At 46.8% G+C, this 27,571-nt stretch overlaps 1 protein-coding gene across 1 annotated transcript in view; it reads right to left on the bottom strand.

Annotated features, from left to right (window-relative positions):
* Positions 1–27,571, bottom strand: part of AVEN (apoptosis and caspase activation inhibitor) — a 177,790-nt gene that overhangs the window by 121,020 nt on the left and 29,199 nt on the right. Inside the window, exon 2 of the mRNA XM_079768756.1 lies at positions 854–1,031. Coding sequence (XP_079624882.1) covers positions 854–1,031 — 178 coding nt within the window. The remainder of the gene's footprint in view (positions 1–853; positions 1,032–27,571) is intronic.

The following is a 27,571-nucleotide window of genomic DNA, read 5'->3' as shown; positions in this document are numbered from 1 at the left end:
CAGACTTCCCCTGGTTCATTTGCTCTCACTTGGGGGTGTGTGCGGGTGTGTGTGTGTGTGTGTGTGTGTGTGTGTGTGTGTGTGTGTAAGTTCTACACAATTTTATCACTTGCACAGATGGAGCACCACAAGGCTCCAGCATACTGCCCTTTTATAACCACATTCACCTCCCACTCTCCCATCCCTAACCCCTAAAAACCACTAGTCAGTCCTCCATTCATCCTTCAATTTCTTATGTCCCATCCTACAGGGAGTAGCCATCTATAAAACCAGCCCTGCCCCATTATCTCCTGTAACTACCCTCCAGTTCCACATTGATGAGAGTCAACACAGCTGGCCATAGGAGGAATGAGATTTTTTACCCTATTGAAAGAGAAGACTGTTCAAACCAAAAAAGAAAAGTTTTGGTATTCAGGTGTATATGTCTCCAATATGTGCATATCCACTAACATGAACATTTCTGGCTATAAAATAAGGAAAAAAATATCATATATTCTAGAAACTCTATAAAGCTTTTTATAAACATTCCTCTGAAATCAAAGAAAACCCTGCTATTTCCCCCCCGCGGTGAAACTATGTGTCGAGTGTGGCTCGACATACGAGCTGCTACTGATGCTAACCGTGTCGAGTCACACTCGACCTCCGAGTGCAAAAGGTTAAGTCATTATATCAGCACACGGAAACTCTGCCTTCCACATAGAGAAACACCATTCTATCCTTGCAAGCCATTAGACACACTGTCCTTTATCTGGATTTAAAAATCCAAGGGACAAAAGATGTGACTTAAAAAGGAACATCAATGTCTCTGCAACGTTCATGGCACAACCAGTGTGTGAGCAATTGAAATTCATACCTGCAGAGCTGAGGAGAACACTGAAGTCCGTCCCCCTCTGCGATTCTCCACTTTCATTATCGACTTCTTTTTCAGTATCTTGATATCGATCCCAGTTAGAGACTATCTTTCTCTTAGAATAATTTCCCTGTTCATCATTCTCTTCTCCATAGGTCTCTGCATCACTGCCATCTTCAACCTGCAATCATTGGAGAAAATCAATACATAGTCAATGTAAATCTTGACCTCAGTAGCCTCAGCAGGAGTACAAGGCATCACATTAGAGAGCACATTACTGACCGAGCTCTCTGAGGATAGTAAGTAATATTTCAAGATAATCCCATTACACCAGAGTGTACTTTCAGGGTAAATTTTCACTTAGCTTTGAAAAGGAAATCTGGCAAGTTCCTCCTTTAAAATTTGTGTGACTGATCTCTCTCAAGTCCACCCCACTGTATCCTACTTCAATAGTTGTTTCCTCCTACTGAAATAATCAAGGCTGTAAGAGTGTTAAACTCAAAGGACTTCAGGATAGAAATGGACCCTTTCAATTTACAGATTTTACAAACATTCCATAAATATGTTATATTGTAAACTTTAAATGGGAACCCTGCTCAGATGCATTCTACAGAACAGTTTCCTGTCTTAGGCATTCAAAGGTTGAGAGAGAATGCAGAATGTGAGAAATTATTAAAAATAAAGGGCCTAGTTTCTTCAATAAATAAATTGAAAGGGAAAGAATGGTGGAGAAGGAACATAACCAGTTGTGATGTCGGGAACTTATCTGAACTCTGATTCAAACAATATAATTAGAGAAAATCACTTATGAGACAAGAAAGGTGAGCAATGACTGCATATTTGATTATAATAAGTATATTATTTTATTTATATATTATTTAGTATTGTGTGTTATGTTTTTATCTTTCATAACTAAATAGTGAACTATTTATGAATGAAAAGAAATGATGTGGGATTTACTTCAAATAATGGGTGGAAAGGAATGGTGGGTACAGATTAAATAAACTGGGCATAACTGATCATTGCTAAAGCCAGATGATGGGAACATAAAAATTCATTATGTTATTCTTTCTACTTTTCTATGTGTTTAATATTTTCCATAATAAAAAAGTAAAGAAAAGAGAGATGCATATAGGATCTAAAGGCCAGTTCAAAAAAGTATCCTAAAAATTATAAAATCTTATCAAGGAAAAAACTTGTGAAATATACTAAAACAACCCATCTGTACAGGATGGGTAAGCATATATTTTTTAAAAATAAGTTTGTGTCTACACAGAAACAGGACATGCAAAAACTTGGGAGGGGAAAACAAGCAAAAAATAATATATGAAACCCCATCATCCCATCACCTGAAAGTACCACTACTGACACTTTATTGCATGTATTTCCGGATTTTTTTTCTGTCTATATATTTTTCTATCTATATACTATTTTTTGGTAACCAGATTTTTCTCATCAATATTTTGAAAAGGAAATCTGGTGAGTTCCGAACTCTCCATTTCAGTAAATTTTATTTCATATGACATCTAGACTATTTCCAAATTTCCCTAACCCCCAAAATTCCTTTAGAGCTGGCTTACCCAAGTCAGTATCCTATTCAAGACCATGCACTGTATCAAATTGTTTGTCCCTTAAGTCTCTTTGAATATAGCACATCTCTATTTTTATGATATTGGTTTACTGAGTCAGGCAGAAGGACTCATCTTCTGTCTGACTGCTTCCCTATAGTGCTTGCTTGTAGATTAGTTTCTAGGAAATATCAAATTTTAAAAATCTAAAAAATCTAACTGCCCAATGGAGTCATGTTAAAGTGTGGGGTTTTTTTTGGCTAAAATACATCATAGATGGTGCTCTGAACTTTATAAAACATTACATCAAATGACAGATGATAAAAGTCTAAGCCAACATAAGTAATATAAGATTAACCAATGAGTTTGGGTAATGAAGACTGACCCACCCACTATGTTTTCACCCTTGCATCTAGGAATTTCTCTGTGTGGTATTATTTGTTCCACTAAAAATTTCTAGTTACCCATCAACCACTCACCTAACAGATTTAATGTTAGTCAGTAATCCTCAATTCAAATTGCATACGTTTTCATGAAACGCTGAAATGACTGAGCTTCCAAGATCACTCTCAGCCCTCAAATATCATCATAAGCTTCCTTGACAGCACAAAAACAAAAATGGCAATCTACATTATAACCTAGGCATTGCAAAGACTGCCTGAACCCTAGAGCTTTCCTGTCATTACTAGAAGTTTCTCAGAAAGAAAAGATGCTAGCAGATGAAAGGCATGTGACTGAATGAGATATGCTATATAAATAACAAATACCAGGGACATTCTAAAGAAAATAGCTTTGCAGCTAATAAGAATTTGGGGGCTAGAACTAGAGCTGAAAATACTAGAAAGGTTTAATCTGGGAAAATCCAATATTCTTTCGTTGGCCCACTGGGTAATCAGAGTTCAGAGACCTCCCCAGTTAATACAAAACTTCTGAACATAGGTGTAACACATGGCAAAAATGTAAACCTGGACAAAGTAATTAGCTTGATATGAAAGAGGGCTCTGATCTGAAACACCTAAGGAACTATGAACTCAATGAAACAAGCACTGACATGGGAGGCAGGAGACCTAGACAGAATTAATGGCCCTGCCATCATCATCATTTCATATTAACCAAATGTTTGTAATAGGCTGGACTTCACAGAATTGGATAACTCACTAATCCCCAACTTAGAAAAAGCACTGACAAGGATCTCATTACCCCCACCAACGGCAGTAACAAGGACGGTTGTCAGTAGCCTCCATCACAAGAGGGTAGTAAGAAGTAATGAAGGTTAGAAGACATTTGATGTAACTTAGAAAAAGGTGTATCTTAAAAACTCCTAAAGATTTTATGTTTGGTTCCTTTTGCAAAGATCTGAGATAAAATACTGATGAATGCAATGTGAAAACTATAAATATACAGACAGCATTATTATATTATATCATCATTCTGAAACGTGTCTGGTATATGCTAAAAACTATAAGACATTGATGAAAGAAATTAAAGAAGACACAAATGGAAAGATAGTCTGTGCTCATGGACTGGAAAAAATAATATTGTTAAAATATCCATATTACCCAAAGCAATCTACAGATTCAATGTAATCTCTCTCAAAATTCCAAAGGCATTTTTCACAGAAATAGAACAAACAATCTTAAAATTTGTATGGAACCACAAAAGACCTCAAATAGCCAAAACAATCTGAGAAAGAAAAACACCAGACCCTATTACAAAGCTATTGTAATCAAACAGTATAGTACTGACATAAAAACACACTAATGGTCAACTAATTTATGAAAAAGGAGCCAAGACAATATAATAGGGGAAGGACAGTCTTTTAATAAGTAGTACTAGGAAAACTGCACAGCTCACCATACACAAAAATCAACTCAAAATGAATTAAAGACTTGAAAGTGAGACCTGAAACCACAAAACTCCTGGAAGAAAACATAGCTCAGAGGCTCCCTGACATCAGTTTTGGCAGTGATGTTTTTGGATATGACACCAAAAGCAAAGGCAACGAAAGCAAAAATAAACAAATGGGACTACATCAAACAAAAAAGCTGCTGCACAGCAAAGAAAATCATCAGCAAATTGAAAATGGAACCTAAAAAGTAGGAAAAAAATATTTGCAAATCATGTATCTGATACAGCCTCTACTCCCATAACTGATTTTAAAAGCAATTTTATAAAACAATGTGTGCATAATGTTTCTACATGTTATAGGCCCAACAATACATTTGCAAATACCTGCTCATGGGAGGTAGCTGGGAGTAAAACTGTACTGGACTAAGGAAATGACTCCATATGGAAATTCAAATACACAGAAACAAATGAGCAAAACTAGAAATCCTATATAATAAAAGCCTAGGTGGCATCACGCATGACATCGCCACAAGATGGCCACACTCACATCATCACAAGATGGCCACAACAAGTTGGCCGCCACAAAATGGCCACCAAAAGATGGCCGGCAAGGGAGGGCAGTTGGGGGTGAGATCAGGCCAGCAGGGGAAGGGCAGTTGGGGGTGACCAGACTTGCAGGGCAGTTGGGGGCGATCAGGCTGACAGGGGAGGGCAGTTGAGGCTATCAGGATGGCCGGGGAGGGCAGTTGGGGGCGATCAGGCCGGCCGGGGAGGGCAGTTGGGGGCAATCAGGCTGGCAGGAGAGTGCAGTTGGGGGTGATCAGGCCGGCAGGGGAGGGAAGTTGGGAGCAATCAGGCCAGCAGGGGAGGGCAGTTGGGAGCGATCAGGCCGGCAGGGGAGCAGTTATGCGTCAATCAGGCTGACAGGGGAACAGTTAGGGGGCGATCAGGCTGGCAGGCAGAAGTGGTTAGGGGCAATCAGGCAGGCAGGCAAGAGGTTAGGAGCCAGCAGTCCCTGGGATTGAGCCTAAACCGGCAGTCGGACATCCCCCAAGGGGTCCCAGATTGGAGAGGGTGCAGGCCGGGCTGAGGAACACCCCCCCACCATGCATGTATTTCATGCACCAGGCCTCTAGTAGGAAAATAAAAAGGCTAATATAACAAAAGTTATAAGTACATGCTTACTCTTCTTCTCTCATAGCTTTTAAAAGATATAAAATTGCATAAGGTAAGAATTATAACAATGTATTGTTGGTTTTATTACATTCAGATGTAATGTGTATTAACAATACCATAAAAAAGAGAAAGGGGAACAGTCTATATAGGAGTAATGTTTCTTTATCTTATTGGAATTAAGTATAAATCTAAAGCAGATTCTGATAAGCTAAAATGTACACAGTACATTTTGCACATCTATATAAGAAATGACTGAAAAGTGAAAAAATAACTAAAGAAATTAAAATGTTTCATTAAAAATATTCACTTCATGTCCAGATGGTGTGGCTCAGTGGTTGAGCGTCGATCTGTTGAGGTCATAGTTCAATTCCCAGTCAGGGCACATGTCCAGGTTGTGGGCTCAATCCCCAGAAGGGGGCATGCAGGAGGCAGCCAATCAATGATTCTCTCTCATCATTAATGTTTCTCTCTCTCTCTCCCTCTCCCTTCCTCTCTGAAATCAATAAAAATATATTTTTTTAAAAATACTCACTTCATGCAAAAGGAGGAAAAGAGGAACAAAATATACATGAGACAGAGAAAACAAAAGATAAAAAGTAGACAAATATTCAACTATATCAATAACACTAAATGTGAACAGAATAGACAATTCAATCAAAAAGCAGGTACTGACAGAATGAATATTTTAAAATACAACTTATGAGTTCTACAGGAGACACATTAAATTTGAAGACAGAAATGTCATTATAATGAAGTATAAATGAGAAAAAATTTCACGCCAATAGTATGCAAGAGAGCTATAGTGACTACACAAATATAAGAAACTAGAGGCCTGGTGCACGTGCACCAGCAGGGTCCCTCGGCCTGGCCTGTGGGATCAGGCCGAAACCGGCTCTCCAACATCCCCTGAGGGGTCCCAGATTGCAAGAGGGCACAGGCCAAGCCGAGGGACCCCACTGGTGCACGATCAGGGCTGGGGAGGGATGTGGGAGGTTGGCCAGCCAGGGAGGGACCTCAGGAGGGCTACAGGGCGTGTCTGGCCCATCTCGCTCAGTCCTGATCAGCCAGACCCCAGCAGCAAGCTAACCTACTGGTTGGAGCGTCTGTCCCCTGGTGGTCAGTGCATGTCATAGCAAGTGGTTGAGCAGCCTTAGCATATCATTAGCATATTACGCTTTGATCAGTTGAACAGACTACCGGACACTTAGCATATTAGGCTTTTATTATCCTAATAAAATGGTAATATGCAAATTAACCATCACTCCGCTACATAAGCCACGCCCACCAGCCACGCCACGCCCACCAGCCAATCAGGGCGAGTATGCAAATTAACCCCAATCCAAGATGGCTACAGCCACAGAGAACAAGGTTTCCTAGGTAACAGAGGAAGCCAAGCTTTCCATAGCCGTTGCAGGCCTAAGCCTCCACTCAAGCTACAAAGTTTCAATTATAGAAGGTAAACAAATTCAAACAAATGGCGGCAGAATGGAGCTTGAGAGAGCAGGCCAGGGTTGCCGGCGGCAACAGGGGAAGCAAAGCTTTCCACACACCCTGGCCGGGCTCACCCGCTTAAGGCTACAAAGTTTCAATTGTAGAAGGTGAATTAACTACCACAGAAATGGCTGCCAGAGCCCCAGGCTTGGCTCCGCTCCAGGCTACAAAGTTTCAATTGTAGAAGGAAAATAAATTCCAGATACCAGGGCCTCCCCTTGGGTTGCCAGGGGGCGTGGCTGGCCTGCAAACCACCACAGGCCCCTCGCTCAGGCCGCCCCACACCCCAAGGGAACCCCCACCCTTATCTGTGACACCCTTCAGGGCAAACCAGCTGGCCCCCACCCGTGCACCAGGCCTCTATCCTATTTAATAAAAGAGTAATATACAGATTGATCATCACTGCAACACACAATATAGCTGCCCCCATGTGGTCAAAGATCCTGCCCCCATGTGGACACAAGATGGCCACTACAAGATGGCCAGCAGGGGAAGGCAGTTGGGAGGCACCCGGCCTGCAAGGGAGGGCAGTTGTGAGGGACCAGGCCTGCAAGGGAGGGCAGTTGGAGGTGATCAACCCTACAGGAGAGGGCAGTTAGGGGTGACCAGGCTGGCAGAGGAGGGAAGTTGGGGGCAAACAGGCTGGCAGGGGAGCAGTAAAGCATCAACCAGGCTGGCAGCGGAGTGGTTAGGGCGTGATCAGGCTGGCAGGCAGAAGCGGTTAGGGGCAATCAGGAAGACAGGCAGGCAAGCAGTTGGGAGCCAGCAGTCCTGGATTGTGAGAGGGATGTCCGACTGCCCGTTTAGGCCCGATCCCACCAGGATCAGGCCTAAACGGGCAGTCGGACATCCCTCCAGGAGTCCCAGATTGGAGAGGGTACAGGCTGGGCTGAGGGACAACCCCCTGCCGTGCACAAATTTCGTGCACCGGGCTTCTAGTATCAGATAATAGACTTTAAGGCAAAATTGTTATAAGAGACAAAGGAGGACATTATACAAAAATAAAAGGGTCCGTGTTCCTAAAAGACATAATTATAAACATAGAAACATATGCTACTAACAATAAAACCCCAAAATCTATAATAATAAAAGTGTAATATACTAATTAGACTGGATGGCCAAACAGTGGAATGACCATCTGAAAGACCTTCTGGACGACCATCCGGGACCACACTATGACACCCATTGGCGCCAGGCCAGCCAAGGCGGGTGTGATGCGATTGGTCAGGGGCTCGGCCATCACCCCGTGATCGCCCCACAGAGGGAGGCCCAGTTCACCAACCGGCGGGACAATCAATCAGGGGGCTCCACAATCGCCCCAAAGAGGGAGGCCCAGGCCACCAACCGGCGGGCTGAGGTGGGTGGGCGGGGCCTCCCTCTGTGAGGGAAGCCTGAGTCCCAGGTGCCAGAGGGAAGCCAGTGCCAGCAGCCAGGGGAAGGAAAGCCTACTCTTGCACAAATTTCGTGCCTCAGGCCTCTAGCAGATAGATAAAGCAGAAACTGACAGAACTGAAGGGAGAAACAGTACAAGTATAACACCAGTTGGAACTTCGACATCCCACTTTCAATAATGGATAGGACAAATAGACAAAAGGTACTCTATGCACAACAGAACCAATAAAAAGATGCATTCAGCCGAAACCGGTTTGGCTCAGTGGGTAGAGCGTCGGCCTGCGGACTGAAAGGTCCCGGGTTCGATTCCGGTCAAGGGCATGTACCTTGGTTGCGGGCACATCCCCGGTGGGGGGTGTGCAGGAGGCAGCTGATTGATGTTTCTCTCTCATCGATGTTTCTAACTCTCTATCCCTCTCCCTTCCTCTCTGTGAAAAGTCAATAAAAATCTATTTTAAAAAATAATAAATTTTTTAAAAAAAAGATGCATTCACTGAAGCTGTGGTCCTATTTAATGTACAACAATTTACATTAATTTACAGTCTGCTTAATTTAACTGGCCAGCCTTTGAACAGTATGTTTGGGCAACATTCTTTTTAAAATATCCTCTATCTTTTCTTTTAAAAAAGCAACAGTCTGACAAGAGTTATTTAAAAGATGATCTTTGACTCTCTTTGAAAATCAATGAGGGCAGGGGGAAGAATTCATTATAAGTTCCATACAAAAGAAACAATTTAAGACACACCATATCAGATTGACAAAATTTTTAAAGCATGCGTCAGCCAGCACCGCAGCCGGGGCCATGAGCTCGTGGGCGCCACGGCAGCTGCTGTGGCGGCGACCGCGGACTTGGCGCAGCGGCTCTCGGTGAAGGAAGAGACCATCTTTCTGCGAGACGGGCTCACCCGCGTCACCGACCTGGCCCAGCTCCCCACTGAGATCCTCGGGGCCCCGGAGACCGCCAACACCGACTCAGAGGATTCTTAAGACTTCCTGTCTTACACTCAAGTCCTCTAGCCATTTTGAGAGAGGAGGACCAAGAAGGCAGCAGAATCAAACAAAGGAACTTCGCGCACAACAATTTCAAAGTTAAACAAAGGAACTTCGCCGCGCACAGAGCGTCTGCCACCCAGAACCACAGGAGAGCTGGCTGAATGATGGATTTACAGCTAAGAGAGAAGAGGAAAGAGCGAACTCTGGAGAAACTGAGGTGCGGAGGCGCGTGGGTCGGGGGAAGGGACTTGTGGCTTTTGTTCCAACCCTAGGGGAGATTAGCTCCCCAGACGCCTGCGGGGAGAGGCGCGACTCTCGGCCTTCCTGTCGGAGAGTGGGAGTCACTTCCTTGTGGAGGTGCGCCCAGCAATCAGTGTTTGCTGCGCTGGAGTGCGGAATGAGGGGGCTTGGAAACGTGGAAAACAGAAAAAGCAGACTTACAGCCAGAGCGGTTCGCCTCGCCATGGCCTGGTGGCGCCCTGAGGCCCCGCCCCGCCCTGAGACCCGCCCCGCCCTGGGACCCGCCCCGCTCGTTTTGCAGACCCGCCCCGCACGTCTGGCAGGCACACCTGGGCTCCAAGCAACGGCTTTTGCATGTGGGTGGCCTGCCTTATGGCAGCTTGACCAGATAAACTGCGGTTCTAGTCGGACTGCTCTAGGGACGCTCAGACAGGAGGAGGAAACTGCAGTTTCTGCCGTAAGTCCTGCTGAGTGGTCTCAGGTAGTAGCTGACCTACACACCATTGGAGACCCAGAAACGAGGGCATCTAGTGGTCGGTGTGAGATGACACCAGACTTCAACCACTCGCATAAAGGACACATTCCAGAGGCAGAATCAATGAGCGCCAAAGCCTTGCTGCACCAAGACCCGGCCCATAAATCTGTCTCCTACACAGCAACTCTTCCTTTATAGACACAGAGGATCTGCACGGCCAATTGGCCTGGAGGACAATTCCTCCCAGCGACACCAACAACAATCAAGACTTAACTATACAAAGGAAAACCAAGACGGAGGCATAGGGCGGAAGCCTGATTGCTGCCCACCACAACAATTTTGAGTCTACGACAGGAGAGCGGAGCAGACACCATCCAGAACCACCGGAGGGCTGACTGAGCAGACGCTCTACAACTAGAATAAAAGAGAGGGGTACTCGGGATGATGCTGATGCCGGCGACCCAAAGATCACACTTTAAGAACTACGGCTCAGACGACACAGTGGCGGCCTGGAACGTGCTCGGCGCAGTTCCCCCAGCGGTCTCCGGCTGAGGGGAAGGCCCCACTCGCTGCCGAGCACGGACAGACGAGCCCCTAGGAGTCATGGGGTGGGAGACTCCGCGCTTGCTGACCTCCGAGTCCTTCAAGAATCTCAACGCCCCGGAAGCGGCCAGGTGCGCACGCTCGGTGACTGGCCACCGCTGCAGACCCAAGGGCCGACGCAGCCACCCCGGACCAGCCCGCTGCCGCGCACCGGGCACACCGGAGCTTCGCCGAGCCCGCCGCCCAACGAGTTCTGTGGCGGCTGCCCTGGAGCTCTGAGAAAATGGCCGAAGGAATTACTGAGATGGAATTGACCAACAGGAAATGGGATCAAGAAGACGAAACCCCGCTGGGTCCTGAATCCGGGTGAAGCCGCGTGCCCCTGGGTCTGGGTGAGGCTGGACACTGGGTCAGGGTGAGGCTGGGCCCCGGGTCCGGGTGAGGCCACGTGCCCCTGGGTCCGGGCGAGGCCATGCGCCCCTGGGTCCGGGTGAGGCTGAATCCTGGGTCTGGGCGAGGCCGTGCGCCCCTGGGTCCGGGTGAGGCTGAATCCTGGGTCTGGGCGAGGCCGTGCGCCCCTGGATCCGGGTGAGCCCTGGGCCCCGGGTCCGGGCGAGGCCGTGCGCCCCTGGAGCCGGGTGAGCCCTGGGCCCCGGGTCCGGGCGAGGCCGCGGGCCCCTGGAGCCGGGTGAGCCCTGGGCCCCGGGTCCGGGCGAGGCCGCGGGCCCCTGGAGCCGGGTGAGCCCTGGGCCCCGGGTCCGGGCGAGGCCGCGGGCCCCTGGAGCCGGGTGAGCCCTGGGCCCCGGGTCCGGGCGAGGCCGCGGGCCCCTGGAGCCGGGTGAGCCCTGGGCCCCGGGTCCGGGCGAGGCCGCGGGCCCCTGGAGCCGGGTGTGCCCTGGGCCCCGGGTCCGGGCGAGGCCGCGGGACCCTGGAGCCGGGTGTGCCCTGGGCCCCGGGTCCGGGCGAGGCCGCGGGACCCTGGAGCCGGGTGTGCCCTGGGCCCCGGGTCCGGGCGAGGCCGCGGGACCCTGGAGCCGGGTGAGCCCTGGGCCCCGGGTCCGGGCGAGGCCGCGGGCCCCTGGAGCCGGGTGAGCCCTGGGCCCCGGGTCCGGGCGAGGCCGCGGGCCCCTGGAGCCGGGTGAGCCCTGGGCCCCGGGTCCGGGCGAGGCCGCGGGCCCCTGGAGCCGGGTGAGCCCTGGGCCCCGGGTCCGGGCGAGGCCGCGGGCCCCTGGAGCCGGGTGAGCCCTGGGCCCCGGGTCCGGGCGAGGCCGCGGGCCCCTGGAGCCGGGTGAGCCCTGGGCCCCGGGTCCGGGCGAGGCCGCGGGCCCCTGGAGCCGGGTGAGCCCTGGGCCCCGGGTCCGGGCGAGGCCGCGGGCCCCTGGAGCCGGGTGAGCCCTGGGCCCCGGGTCCGGGCGAGGCCGCGGGCCCCTGGAGCCGGGTGAGCCCTGGGCCCCGGGTCCGGGCGAGGCCGCGGGCCCCTGGAGCCGGGTGAGCCCTGGGCCCCGGGTCCGGGCGAGGCCGCGGGCCCCTGGAGCCGGGTGAGCCCTGGGCCCCGGGTCCGGGCGAGGCCGCGGGCCCCTGGAGCCGGGTGAGCCCTGGGCCCCGGGTCCGGGCGAGGCCGCGGGCCCCTGGAGCCGGGTGAGCCCTGGGCCCCGGGTCCGGGCGAGGCCGCGGGCCCCTGGAGCCGGGTGTGCCCTGGGCCCCGGGACCGGGCGAGGCCGCGGGCCCCTGGAGCCGGGTGAGCCCTGGGCCCCGGGACCGGGCGAGGCCGCGGGCCCCTGGAGCCGGGTGAGCCCTGGGCCCCGGGTCCGGGCGAGGCCGCCGGCCCCTGGAGCCGGGTGAGCCCTGGGCCCCGGGTCCGGGCGAGGCCGCGGGCCCCTGGAGCCGGGTGAGCCCTGGGCCCCGGGTCCGGGCGAGGCCGCCGGCCCCTGGAGCCGGGTGAGCCCTGGGCCCCGGGTCCGGGCGAGGCCGCCGGCCCCTGGAGCCGGGTGAGCCCTGGGCCCCGGGTCCGGGCGAGGCCGCCGGCCCCTGGAGCCGGGTGAGCCCTGGGCCCCGGGTCTGGGCGAGGCCGCCGGCCCCTGGAGCCGGGTGAGCCTGGGCCCCGGGTCCGGGCGAGGCTGCGGGCCCCTGGAGCCGGGTGAGCCTGGCCCCGGGTCCAGGTGAGGCCGTGGGCCCCTGGATCCGGGTGAAGCAGTGCCCCTGGGTCCAGCCGAGACCAAACCAGAGGGAGTCGGACCTGCATTACCACCATTTGTCCACCATCCAGAGCTGAGGGGTCAGTGCCGACATGTACTCATAGGGAACCGGTTGACATTGATATTGGGTCTCAAAAGAACTGTTGGTCCAGAAAGAAACTCACTACAGACTGATTCATTTGCCTGTCAGCATAACTATTATTGCTCGTCGCACATTCAATTCTTATAAGTATATCTATAGTGACACATGATTTCGCTCATCTAGGGGAAATGATGAACAACATAGACTGATGAACAAGAACAGAACCAGAAACAAGGAGGCATCGATCGGACTATCGGGCCTCAGAGGGAGGATAGGGGAGGGTGGGGGGAGGGGGGAGAGATCAACCAAAGGTCTTGTGTGCATGCATATGAGCCTAACCAATGCTTAAGTTCAACAGAGGGTTGGGGCATCCAAGGGGAGGGGTATGGGATGGGAATGGGGGGATGAGGACAAATATGTGACACCTTAATCAATAAAGAAAATAAAAAATAAATAAATAAATAAAAATAAATATAAAAAAAATAAATAAATAAATAAAAGATGATCTTTCTCATGAAGAGCATTCAGATAAGCCAGTAAAACTTCAGAAGTTACTATTCCTATATAATAAAAAAGTAATATGCAAATCGACCGAACGGCGGAACGACCAGTCGCTATGGTGCACACTGACCACCAGGGGGCAGACGCTCAATGCAGGAGCTGCCCTCTGGTGGTCAGTGTGCTCCCACAGGGAGAGCGCCGCTCAGGCAGAAGCGGGGCTCATGGCTGGTGAGCACAGCGGCGGTGGCAGGAGCCTCTCCCGCCTCTGCAGCAGTCGGACATCCCCTGAGGGCTCCCGGACTGCGAGAGGGCACAGGCCGGACTGAGGGGGACCCCCCCCCGAGTGCACGTATTTCGTGCACTGGGCCTCTAGTAATATATAACAAGAGACAACAGATGCAATTTAAAGCCTTTTGTACTCAGGAACCTAGCTTTTGAAGGTTCTATTTTCTCTGGATTAAAGGGCTGCAAAAGGCTTTCCTGCTTTGAGCCTAATAAAGAGGTTGAAACAGGCAATCACATTTTTTCAACAGTTTCCTATGTTCCTCACAAAATGTAATTATACCATAGAAGGGAACAAGTGGGATAGAAAGACATGAGAGAGAACACATTTCAGGAAACCCTCCAACACAAAATCACTGGAAACCAAATTCAATTAATGTCAAACATATCCAACCAAAAATGTTACAATGTGTATAATTGGAAAATTGTATTAATGCACCCTACTTTAAAATTTTAAATGTTATCAAGCTTTAAAATATATCATTGTGTTAATTACCTTTATATTTATAAATCATTTTTTATTGAACTTATTGAAGTGACAGTGGTTAACAAAAATTACACAGGTTTCAGGTATACAATTCTGTAATACATCATCTGTACATTGTATTGTGTGTTCCCCACACCAAGTCACATCTTCCATCATTATTTATCCCCCCTTTCCCCTCTCTTATTCCCCCACCCTCTTTCCCTCTGGTAATCACCATATTGTTGTCTATAAGCAGCAACTGTCGCTTCACTACTTAAAAAATTATCTTTTTAACAATAGAAACTTTCATAAACCATTAAAATTAAAGAGCTCAATGCCCAGCCAGCATGGCTCAGTGGTTATGAACCAGGAGGTCAAGATTCGATTCCCAGTTAGGGCACATACCCAGGTTGCGGGCTCGATCCCCAGTGTGGGGCATGCAGGAGGCAGCGATCAGTGATTCTCTCTCATCATTGATGTTTCTCTCTCTCTCTCCCTCTCCCTTCCTCTCTAAAATCAATAAAAATATTTTTTTTAAAAATTAAAGAGCTCAATAGCAGATTTTGTATTAGAAAAAAGTTCTAGCAAAAACAGCTTTATGTATTTCAATAAGCTAAATTTCAATAAAAATGTATATACTATATATATATATAGTATACAGGTATAGTAAGAAGAATGTTTCCATTAGTCATTGTGTATAAAACACACATTAGAGCATGATCATATTTGAAAAATAGTAAATGCAACATATGGCATACATCTAAATTATCTATTAAGCCTAGAACAATGTACATAGTATTTGAGGTCCAAAATACTGTGGCCACTAAGAATGGGGGAAAAGTGATCCAGACTATATTCACATTCGACTGATAGCAGCTTCTTTCCTTGTCCCTCCCTGTGATCAGCCCATGGGAGAAAAGAGGGGTAGAGGGATCTTATGCCAGAGAATATGGTGCCCCAATCCTCCAAGCAGCTGTTCAGTGACACCTCACAGGCCTCCTCACTCATCCTGAATCCCTGCATCTTCCTTCCCTAAGTCCTTACATCTGTCTCAGGTGGGTGATTTTGTTTCAGAGAGTTGGCTAAAAATAGGCGGCATAGAAAGGTAATTTTACCATTTGCTGTCAGCCCACGCAAGGGCTCGACTTACTGTAAAGACCTTCAGCGTTTTATGCTTCCATGACTTAAGGGTAGTTTGGAAAATTAAACTGCAGCAATTGGACTAATTGGAGATTTTAAACTATACTCCGTGGAAGTCCTTTTATACGGAGTCCCTGTGGGAAGGAGGGGGAGCAATAGAATCAGGTTGATTTTATCTGTTTTACATCTTGAACCTCATTAAGAATTCAGGCTAGCCTTGGCTGATGGGCTCAGTTGGTTGGAGCATCGGCATATGTACGCCATACACTGAAAGGTTGTGTGGGTTCAACTGCTGGTCGGGTGTGGGAGGGAACCATGCGCTCGCTCTCTCTCTCTCTCTCTCTCTCTCTCTCTCTCTCTCGTCAGTAAACATATTCTCAGGTGAGGATTAAAAACAAAAAAACCATACTCCCCCCACCAGCCCCAGTTCCCTCTTTCTGCTAAGGAGGCACGTGGTAGTTCAGGTCATCTCCCTCTTTCACCTCCCCTGGGATTGCAATGCATGAGCTTAATGCTGAAAAGTGGCCAGATTTTCTTTTGACTCCCCTCAGTTAAATTTTTACCTCTCTTATCCACTAGCATAGGACTGGTTTCCTTGGTTACTGAGGTTTTAACCTTCCATTTCCCAGAAAATCACAGACTACTACATAACTGTTCATATGGCCAACTTTAAGATTCTCCCCAAAACCCTCAACTCACCAGAGCAAGAGAACTTAATTAACAAGTAAAGAATTATGGAACCAGAGGGAACCTGGTAGCCCTAGTCCAGCCCTCACGCTGAAATATGTAGAAATCACATTGGGCCGGTCTACCCTATGCCGGCGTCTGTGACTGTGTTCTCTACCCAGATTGACTATATTGCTTCCTCCATAAGCACAAATTCCAATTCCTTAATCATTATCACTGTTTGATCTAAATTTCTTAAATTCCAACAACCTCTTAGTGCTTATAATCAAAATGGACTCAGCAGATGTGACTTGGCCAGGGCCGCTTCCTTCCTACCACAAATCTTGAGAATACAGTCACCTTTACAGTTCCTTCTCAAAACATTTCTTTCTTTAAATATGACTCTAAGTGGCACTTATCTTTCCTCCTATCTATCCTACAAAGCATACAAAGAGGGCTGCTTTTGTTCCTTAACGACACAGTTGCCAAGATTCCCCCAACAAGCATTTTTTGAGTAGTTACTGCAAGCCAGGCACCAGGTCAGGTAGTGGGGATACAAAACTAAGAAACGGTCCCTCGCCTTCAGAACCCACAGTCCCGGGAGGAAATCAGAAAAGTAAACATACACTTTAAGCAGTGAGATATGTGACAAAACATAACACAACATCCATCAGATATTATGGGAGCAGAGAAAAAGCACCAGCAATGGAGGAGAGAGGCTGTAGGGAGCCTTCAGGACCAGCCCCGTGGGCCAGAGAGGAGGAGGAGGAAGGCATGTCAGGCTGAGGGAACAGGATAATTCAGCCCCAGCCCTGGACACACAGCCTGGGATTAGTCTAGTGAAGGAAACGGCCACCATCTCCTGCTGGAAGTGGTTCCCAGACTTGGAGAGAATTAGCAAAGAACACGCTTCTAACCAAGGAGTAACAGCTGTTACCAAAACAAAACCCAGGGCGGCCAACGACGAGCAAGCTTGAAAAAAGAAAAACAAGCCCTAGCTGGTTTGGCTCAGTGGATAGAGCGTCAGCCTGTGGACCAAAGGGTCCCAGGTTCAATTCCGGCCAAGGGCACATGCCCGGGTTGTGGGCTTGATCCCCTGTAGGGGGCATGCAGCAGGCAGCCGATCAATGATTCCCTTTCATCATTGATGTTTCTATCTCTCTCTCCCTCTCCCTTCCTCTCTGAAATCAATAAAGATACATTAAAAGAAAAAAGAAAAACAAGCATAAGGATTATGGGAAGATGGTGGCAGTAATAACATAGTATTTTAGACTTCCCAACCCCCTCCCTCCAATAAACGCCACACAGAGAAAGTAAAATAGCAAAATCAAAACTCCACGGAAAACATCTTAAAAAATCTAGGCAGCAAGGTGTCTCCACCCTGAATATGGGCAGATAGGAACAAATCACCAACAGTCACAAGATCTGCATGGTACCGGCACCTTGAGAGAAAACAGAGGGAAGCACTGGGGCCCGCTGAGAGACGGGCCACTAAGAAACCTGAGCATCCCAAAATAAACAGCAGGTGCTCACTAGAAACTTTCTGGTTTGGTAGGCTCACTGCAAACAGCTGCTAAAAATGTTGGCTCTCAGGCTCTCGATAGCTGGGGAGTACAAGTTCACAGAAAAGACTGAAGGAGCCGAGTCTGGCCCTAGGAAGTCCCAAAAAGTAACTGGGCAAAGCTCCTTTGCAGGACAAAACTCCACCCTAAAGAGAATCCAAATTGAGCAGAACAGAGACAAAAAAGAGAAAAGGAAAACTGGGGGGGGGGGGGGGGGGGGGGGGGAGGGGTAGGGCCATACCAGATTTGAAAAGGTCCACATTTTTGTATTTCAACAAAACAGCAGAGTGCTCCAGAGCCATGAAATCTGAAAAGCTATCCTTAAGAGTGTCCCTCTGTTAGAAGTTTGGGAAAACTGATTTCACATGAAAATCAGGAACATCAGAGGATAACAGTCAAATCCCATACTATGTTGTTATAAGGACAAAGATAATCATTTTCATAATCAATTCAACAAAAGCATCCAAAAATGTTTTATTAGAATACAATTTCTACTGTTCTAAGTATGTATCTAGAAATTCCACCCAGTCTTTAGGGGAAAATGATAAAAAATAATAATAATAAAAGAAAAGAACAGCTGTCCAGTCTCCATCTTGCTCAGACATCAATACATGGGGGGGAAAAAAGTGACATGAAATGTATCTGAGAACAGAGGAAAAGGTAAACCAACCCACAAAACAGGTGTTCAATGTCACAGATCATGGGCTCTTCACTCCACCTCTTTCCTTCTCCAAGTTCATATCTCTTCCTCATAGGTGTTACTTGGTTTCTAAGAGTTATAAAAACGAGAGGCATGAAGGAGGTAATCGCCAGTTGTTAGCAGAATCAAGAATGTGGAGGGTACAGCTTTCCTCTCCATTCCCCGTACCTCCGAGGCTCTTCACCTTTCCTTCAAACAATACACCCCAGATCTGACAGTCACCAAAACTTTCTATTTCCTAGATTCTTTGTTAGAATGAAGTTCACAATACTATCTAATCAGCACAACAGAATTTTTTAAAACTATGTAAAAAACTCATTATAATAAAGATAGCCACTGAGATAGACTCTGTGGGTATTTATTCACCTCATATGGTCACTTATCTCCTTCCTGCTCCTTCATTCTTTGCATGTGGAAGCCTCTTTGCTCTCACAAGTGTCCCCCTTTTCCTTCATACCACACTTTGGTCAAAAGTATCTCAGCAATATTTACCTTCTGAACTGCAAAATGTAACCTGAATCTTTCATAAAATCTTTCTCACAGGAGTTTTTGATCCAGTCAACGAACTTTTCTCCAAACCTGTGAGCCCCACTGTTAGCTAAACCCAAGTGTCTGTGTGCTTGTATGCCACAGAGCATAGAGGAGTGAACTGAAACACAGAGACTCCCCCACTCTGGTGAGCTGCATAGGTAGCTCACAACAGCATAGGTATTTTCACAAAGGTTTGTTTCTTCTTCACATCCGAGTTAAACCGCTGCCTTTTCAATCATCTCTTTGGCTTATCAAAATAATATGATTTCCCAAATGTCTTTTTACCTGCCAAGAACCTACCCACCCACCCCAGATTCACCCAGTCAATCCACTTGTTAACAGTTCATCAGAAAGCCTTGAACAGAGTGCTCAACTCTCCCTACAAAATGAGGCGGCAAAGTAACCATCACCATGTGCCATTTTAGACAGCATGGAGAGCTTGTCCTTGTTCCAATAAAGTTAAACAGTTTCCTCAAAGACATCCCTTATCAGCAGCTATTTTGAAATGTTTATCACTTAGGATTTTTCATGTGATGTCCCATTTACTGTGTGGCTAACAATTCTAATAAGAAGCCAATAACAGGGTGATTTCGGTAAGCCTTATTCAGAGGTTCCAAAAGGATTGAAAACTCTGTTGCCCAGCAATTATTTATTCCAGCAACACTCAGAGGATCTTCATTCTATATATATAAAAGGCTAATATGCTAAGTGTCCATCTGGGCAATGACATCACATAGCAACGACTGGCTTCCTCTCCCTAGCGACGACTAGCCTCCTCGCAGTTTCTTCAGCCCAGGAACATGACTTGCTTTATAGCCAGGTGGAAACATTTTACACTTTCACCAAATGCCTGTGAAGCGTTTTCTCATGCCTTGTCTCATTTGATCCTCACAGAAGTCTTGGAGTAGGTAGATAGGAGACTCGGTGGAATCCTATTTTCTTTTAATTAGCCGGAAAACAGAGATTTAGAAAGTTTAAAAACTTGACCCAACTAAAAAGAAGAAATGGTGGACCTTGAAAATGATTTCAGTTTTTCTCACTGTGCAGAACATAGTCAAACACTGCTGCAGTCAAATATTTCACCCTTTGTTCTCCCTGCATGATCTAGAATAATAATCTGCTTCGTGTTGATATTTACTGCTGTGTTGCTGACAATTACCTGAAAGAGAAGTCGGGGTGCTTCACTGGGCTGGAAAAAGTTTAGCGACATCAGAAAGCAGGTCTAATTAAGCAAGTTTATTCTATACTAGAGTTCCGGTGCACAAATTCGTGCACAGGTGGGGTCCGGTGGCCAGCCCCAATGGGAGCCAATCAGGGCTAGGCTGGCAGGGGGGAGGGGATGTGGGAGGTTGGGCAGCCGGCCCTGCCCCAGATTGGAGTAAGGGGGCAATCAGGGACGGAGCTGGACAGGGGGAGGGGCCATGGGTGGTTGGGGGGCCAATCAGGGCGCCAATCGGGGCACCAATCAGGGCCCAGATCGGGCTGGTTTGGCCACCACAGTGCACATTATAGCGACCAGTCGTTTCAGTCGTTCCCGTCATTCTGTCCTTCTGGTTGCTTGGCTTTTATATATATAGACATATGAAAGGCTAAGTTGACTCGCACATGGGCGATACATATAAAGCTCTTGCTGGTGCCAATCACACACGTGTTTTGATCTGTCATTGTTGATCGTGAATTTGGTTGACCCTTCTATTATAGAGAAAGGGCTAAAATATTTCTTCTAATTAATTTCCTTTCAATGTGCACAAATTCGTGCACTGGGCCACTAGTATCATCTTGTGTAAGCTCTTGTACTTTATCCAATGCACCCAACAGGTTCAATAATTCCAGATTTTTTTATGAAGTCATCTACTCTTTTCCATGCCTTAAAATAAAGGCTTTACTACTAGATAATATCCTTTCCTACCTTTATTTTTTAATATATTTTTATTTATTTCAGAGAGGGAGGGAAAGGGAAAGAGAGATGAAACATCAATGGTAAGAAAGAATCATTGATCGGCTGCCTCCTACACCCCCCTACTGGGGAACGAGCCTGAACAAGCATTATCTTGTATCATCTGAAATTGGACCAGAATCAAACCCAAGACCCTTCAATCCATAGGCTGACACTCTATCCACTGAGCCAAACCAGCTAGGGCTCCTTTTCTACCTTTAAAAGAGACCTTCTTACTAATACCTTGACAAAGTTGCTCCATAATATTAATCCAAGCAGGCAAATTGGAAATTTGCTTTAAACAATTCTCTCTCTCTCTTAAGGCATCCTTGTAGATCATCTGGTTTAAGCCCCAAGGCTTTAGATATGAAATGAGATTCAGAAAAAACTTGGCCAAGGTCTTTACAGCAGAGAAAGAAGGAAAATATGTCTAAAATGTAATCCTGTGCTTCTGCAAATACATCTCTTTGCTGAGCAAAATTTTAGTAAAATAAATAATTTTCTCTACTGTTTTAAGACTCTTAGTTTCTGTTTATATATAGATAAACATTTTTATTATTATTGATTTCAGAGAGGAAGGGAGAGGGGGAGAGAGATATAAACATCAATGATGAGAGAGAAATCATTGATCGGCTGCCTCATGCACATCCCCTACTGGGAATCCAACCCTCAATCCAGGCATGTGCTCTTGACTGGAATCAAACCCAGGACCCTTCAGTCCCCAAGCCAACGCTTTATCCACTGAGCCAAACCAGCTAAGGCCAAGACTCTTAGTTTCTAGCACCTTTGTGAAGGTTCTACACAAAGTTCTGAGTACCAGGAGAAAAATAATGAGACTGTTCAAGGGGCAAAAGACATGTAGCAAGCCAGAGACTGATGATTCAAAAATCATCTGAGCTGCAAAACTGCCATTCTCCAGAGCTTTTTCTCAATCCGTTGAGATTTTGCTTCCTGACAATTGTTGTCCTTTTAGCTTGAGTAAACTCTCATAAAACTTTAAAAACAAGGAAGGAAGGAAGGGAGGAAGGGAGGAAGGGAGGAAGGGAGGAAGGGAGGAAGGGAGGAAGGGAGGAAGGGAGGAAGGGAGGAAGGGAGGGAGGGAGGGAGGGAGGGAGGGAGGGAGGGAGGGAGGGAGGGGTTATCATCTGATGTGTTCAACCATATTCCCTATATCAATAACACTATCTTGCATCTCTCAAAACTCATTCTCATTCAATTATCTTATTTAACTTCAAGGAAGCCCTGGAAGATAGGCATATCTTCCTTACACATAATCAACTACATATACACAGGTGAAATGCAGTTAAAATAGGCCATGTACCCACTCCAAAAACCTACCAACCACACAAGAGAACAAATCTGACCCACAAAACACAGCAACCCATTCATAATAATCATTTAAAATAGCAAGGCTTCATAGTAAGAAATCACTAACAGAAGAAATAAATATGAACGGAGGTTGGAGAGAGGGGGACACACATAATCAATGACAATAAATAAAACTGTGCAATTAAACAAGGGAGTTATGAGCATTTTTGAAAAACCTGTAGGAAGTACCTCAGAGCAAACTAAAACAGAAGATGATGTCATCCAGTGACAAACTGGTGAAATGTGAAACAAGGAAACCACACCAAACAGGTGTGCTCTTAATCTATCCTTGTTAATCACAGGATGGATGCCGCCACCTGGTAGAGCACACTTGCCCCCTCCTCACAACTCGGGCAGGTGGACTGCCAGTCTCACTGCTTGCCTTAGCAACTGGAGCCCGTTCCAGCTGCGCAGCGCGAATTCGTGGGCCTCATGAAAGCTCCACGCATTACCTCCATTCAGGCCCCCTGACTACACTACAATCTTACTCTCCTTATGGCCGAAAGCTGTAAGTTTAACAGGGTCCAATTTCAGATGATACAGGATAATGTCTCCACATAACTCTTAGTGGTTCTATCTTTAGACAGGGACCACACTTGAGCCCTCGCTGATAAAAGCTGCTTCACTCGCCATTTCACACTAAAGTACAGAGCCAGGATTCTCTTCCTTCTAAGCATTTAACTCAGCTGGGACAGCCCCTAGACACTCACTGACCGAAGGATGAGGAATGGCTCCCTAGACCAATCACCTGAGAAGTCTTTCTCTGCCCGTGTATCTTACTGACATCTGTGAAATAATGTGACACACACTTCCTCCTTCTCTAGAGAGCTTGTCTCTACCATCTGACGCTCCTCTTTGACTTGATCCTCCTTTTCATCTCTTTCCTGGTGGACAGAATTGTGTGAAATGCATAATGTTTCCTTTGTGGGCTCGCTGAATATTGTGTATATTCAACTCTTTTCTCTTCAAGAGCACTTACCCAGCCCTAGCTGGTTTGGCTCAGTGGATAGAGCATCAGCCTGTGGACTGAAGGGTCCCAGGTTCGATTCCAGTCAAGGACACATGCCCAGGTTGCAAGCTCAATCCCCAGTAGGGGGAGTGTAGGAGGCAGCGGATCAAAGATTCTCTCTCATCATTGATGTTTCTATCTCTCTCTCCCTCTTCCTTCCTCTCTGAAATCAATAAAAAAAATTTTTTTTAAAGAGCACTTACCCAGCCAACATTAACATGAAGAAAAAGGACTCGAGCACTCATGGCGCTCATGTCAGCGGGCTCCCAGAAAGTCTGTGGAAATCAAATAACTACTGCAAAAATCGTACATAGAGATTTCAAGTGCAAATATTTTATAGCTGAAATACGACAGCATTGTTTGCTATGAAGACAAGTGCATGCATTACAGCCAAGACCTATTTCGCCACACAATGCTTGACATGTGAGAGGCGCTCGGCGGGCAGGGTCTTCGGTTCTGGCTGAACGGTGTTCTCTTGTTCCTCAGCCACTGGCTGAATGACATCGTGGCTACATATTAGCAAAAAAGCCACCTTCCTTCCAAGCCACACTATTTTAACCAAAATTGAGAAATAAAAAAAAAGAAAATGCACTTTTCAAACAGAGAGAGATTCGAGAGAAAATTTCCCCCATAAAAGAACAAAATACAATCATCTGCATTTCTCTTCAGCAGCCCTTTTCAAGTGTGACCTTTAGGAAGCTCCTCCAACACTGGGGAGGGGGAAAAACAAAACAAAAAACTTTAATTAAAAGAAAGGGCAGCAAAGATGCCTAAGGAAGGGGGACGGCTTTTTACCCTGCATGAGAGAAAGGTGGATTTTCCCAAAGCTCTGGAGCCACCAGGACAGAATGCAAATCCCAGGGCCCGGATTATACAGAGCACACAGCTGCGGGCCCTGGGGCTGGGCCGGCACAGCAAGCCTAAATAATTGCATGCTGGTAAAATTCCCCCAGAGCCAGCAATCCCGACAGGATGTGTGCCTCATCTTTTCTAGAAGTGCGAGGCTCTCTCTGCTCCAGAGAAATTTAAAGCAACACTTTATTCCACCTTCTCTAGATCCCACCAACAGGATCCAAATACTACGCTTTTGTGGAAGAAGCATAAATTAAACTCTAGTATTGCTTTCCTCCAATGAGGAGGCCTGTGAATTTAAAATGATAATCGCCACGCTCAAGAGGATTAAACTTGAAAAAGCTAAAGCCTGTTAGGTCGTGAACTCAGCTTTGGCAGGAGGAAAATGCTGTATCTTCCTGTAATACGCTTAGCACAAAAAGGCTCATCCGCCCCACACAGTGCCCGCTGGGACTTCTGTACAGAGATAACACTGACTAGATGGAAGGAACTTGATATGTAAAGCCCTTTCCTGAGAGTGACTCGCTGTCACTGTCACAACCTTGACAAGGAGAGAAGGAAAGAAAATGTGCAGGGTGCAATGTATCAAGATAGCTCTGAATGGGAGTCTCCGACAGCCCTAGAGAAAAGAGGGACAGGAAGGAGACCCTAGGAAACAGAGTGTATCCCAAGGAAAATGTCCCCAGCAAGGTAAACCTTGCTTCCTGCTACACAATCCCCAAGACCAGTCTTGAGGCTTTATCCACATTCAAGGTTCAAGAGAAAAAGGGAAACTCCTCTTATTCTCATCTACAGTGGTCCTGAAGCCACTCAAAAAGCAGCGACAGTGAGAGTCTACAGGAACAGAGCCCTGACCCAGAGAAGCTCCATCGCTTTAAAAAAGAAACCAGAGATTCACATACAAGTCTGCCGGTGGCCAGGCTCTTCCCTGCCACCTCTGAAGGGGGCTGATGCCCCACCACTAACTGCCGGCGTACTTCCTGAAAAGTAACAGTCCTCTCGGCCTAGAATACTTACCCGTTTAGGATCTGATCAAAATCATGACTAGATGGTTCCATGATTATTTCCTTTGTCCAATCTGCATGTAATAAAATACAAAGTCCTGGGCGTTTAGACAAATGGAGTCCCGTAAGCACCACCTCCCCTCCCAGCCGTCCTTCACTCACAGAGCGCACTCAGGGCAGATCATCCGAGTCGTAAGTAACAGTGGTTCATTCCTTCGGATTGCCAAGTTGCAGTCCATGGTGTAGAAGTGCCAAAGTTTGTGTATCCACTCACCAGCTGAAGGATCTTTGGGGTGTGCATGGCTTTTGGCAATTGTGAAAAAAAAAAAAAGCCACAATAAGCATTCACACACGTAGTTTACATTTCTTTTGGGTAAATACATACCCAAGAGTGGGCCTCCTGAGTCACGTTAAGTATATGTTTACTTGATAAGAAACTGCCGAAGATGGGGTACTGGCAGGTTTTTACACCATTCCAATGGACATACAGTGGTTCTTCATTGTGGTTTGAATTTGGATTTCCTTAACAAATGATGTTCAGCGTCTTAGGCTATTTACCATCAATATATCTTCTTGGGTGAATTGTCTGTTTAAATCTTTTCCCCATTTTTTTAATGGATTATTTACTTTCTTATTATTGAGTTCTGAGAGTTCTATATATTTTCTGGATACAAATCCTCTTTGGATATGTGATTTAAAAATATATTATCCCAGTCTGTGGCCTGGCTTTTTTTTTTTTTAATAGATTTCTTCTTTAGAGCAGTTTTAGGTTCATCGCAAAATTGAGTAGAAAGTCCAGATATCTTCCATATAACCTCAGTGTGGTGGCTTCGCTTCTCATTTTCTTTCTTTCTTTCTTTTTTTAATTGATTAGAGAGAGAGAGAAAAACATCAATTTGTTGTCCCACTTACTTTGCAGTCATTGGTTGCTCCTTGTATGTGCCCTGTCAGGGAACTAAGCCTGCACCCTTGGCTTATTGGGAGGACGCTCTAACCAACACGGCAGCACAGCTCCTCGGACGCCAGGTATCGGATGAAGGCCTGAGAAGGCCTAGGCCCGTGGTCGGCAAACTGCGGCTCGCGAGCCACATGCGGCTCTTTGGCCCCTTGAGTGTGGCTCTTCCACAAAATACCACATGCGGGCGCTACAGTGCGATTGAAACTTCGTGGCCCATGCGCAGAAGTCGGTTTTTGGCTCTCAGAAGAAATTTCAATCATTGTACTGTTGATATTTGTCTCTGTTGACTAATGAGTTTGCCGACCACTGTCCTAGGCGTTTAGGAGAGGCTTTCTTGTAGACCACGCAGCCATCGCCACTACAGAAGCCATGGCACAAAGCAGTTCTTCAAAGGAGCCCCACAAAAGCGGCCGCACACCAGCTGGGCAGTGGCAACGTACATTCACAGTCAAAGGAAAGAGGGCCTCGTGCCATTAGTGACGCTGGTGCTACATTAACATAAACAGGTTGCATAGGGTGCGCTTGCGCAGGACGCAAATTACAGCGGTTCCCAGCCTTTCTTTGGCCATGCCCCACCTAAGCATCTCTAAAATCCTGATGCCCCCTCCACCCCGTGACATAATTATCATTTAAAAAGTGAACTCCTATTCACGTGGAGGAAGCCTAAAAGGCCATTAACTTGGTCTAAACAAGCTTCCAAAGAGCATGGCATCCATGAAAAAGAAAAAGAAAAGAATGAAAGGACAGTTGAAGTACTGAGGAAGAAATCACTAAGAAATTTTTTTAAAAATAAGAAGTGATATGAAAAAATAGCACATAAAGTTTCAAAACATATAATAGAGAAGTGAAATGCATAATCATGTCACAATATATATTTATATACTGTATATGAGGCCCCTAGAATCATAAGAAATGCAAAAGTTCATTGTTAATAACTCCTTCTCGAATTGCCCCCCTTAAAAATCAGATTGCCGCCGAAACCGGTTTAGCTCAGTGGATGGAGCGTCGGCCTGCGGACTCAAGGGTCCCAGGTTCGATTCCGGTCAAGGGCATGTACCTTGGTTGCGGGCACATCCCCAGTAGGGGGTGTGCAAGAGGCAACAGATCGATGTTTCTCTCTCATCGATGTTTCTAACTCTCTATCCCTCTCTCTTCCTCTCTGTAAAAAATCAATAAAATATATTTTTTTAAAAAATCAGATTGCCCCCTGTGGGGCGTGTGCCCCGGTCTGGGAACAACTGGTATATTGCCACTACTGAGTCGCTGCCCTCGCACCTGCATAGGGCAAAGGGGCTTTGATCATCCAGCGTACCCTGACTAGGGTTCCCACACCAACTGAGCTACCTGATCAGAGCTCTTCTTATTTTCTGAAGTGTCTTTCCCAGAGCAGTTTTTTATTTATATGAAGTACAATTTATCTTTTTTTTTTGGGGGGGGGGGAGTTGGGGGGGTTGGGCAGGTTACGCTCTTGGTACTATAGCTACGAAATTTTTGCCTAACCCACAATCACAAACATTTTCCCCTATGTTTTTGTCTAAGAGAAGAACATCTAACCTTCCATTCCTTTCAAGGCAGTTTTACTCGCGGAGCACAGTTATAACTGCTTCAGTGTCTGTCTCCTAATTCCAATATCTGGGTCATCCTGGGGCTGGCATTTGTTGACTGCCTTTTGCCTCAAGAATTAATCACATCTTCCTGACATATTGTGAAATTTTAGGTACAGGATAAAATTCTGAATATGAA

Source organism: Cnephaeus nilssonii (assembly GCF_951640355.1).
Source record: "Cnephaeus nilssonii genome assembly, chromosome: 4".
In the NCBI taxonomy this organism is placed as follows: Eukaryota; Metazoa; Chordata; class Mammalia; order Chiroptera; family Vespertilionidae; genus Cnephaeus; species Cnephaeus nilssonii.
Note: the sequence above shows the minus strand (reverse complement) of the source record. Positions and strands in the feature narration are given on the sequence as shown.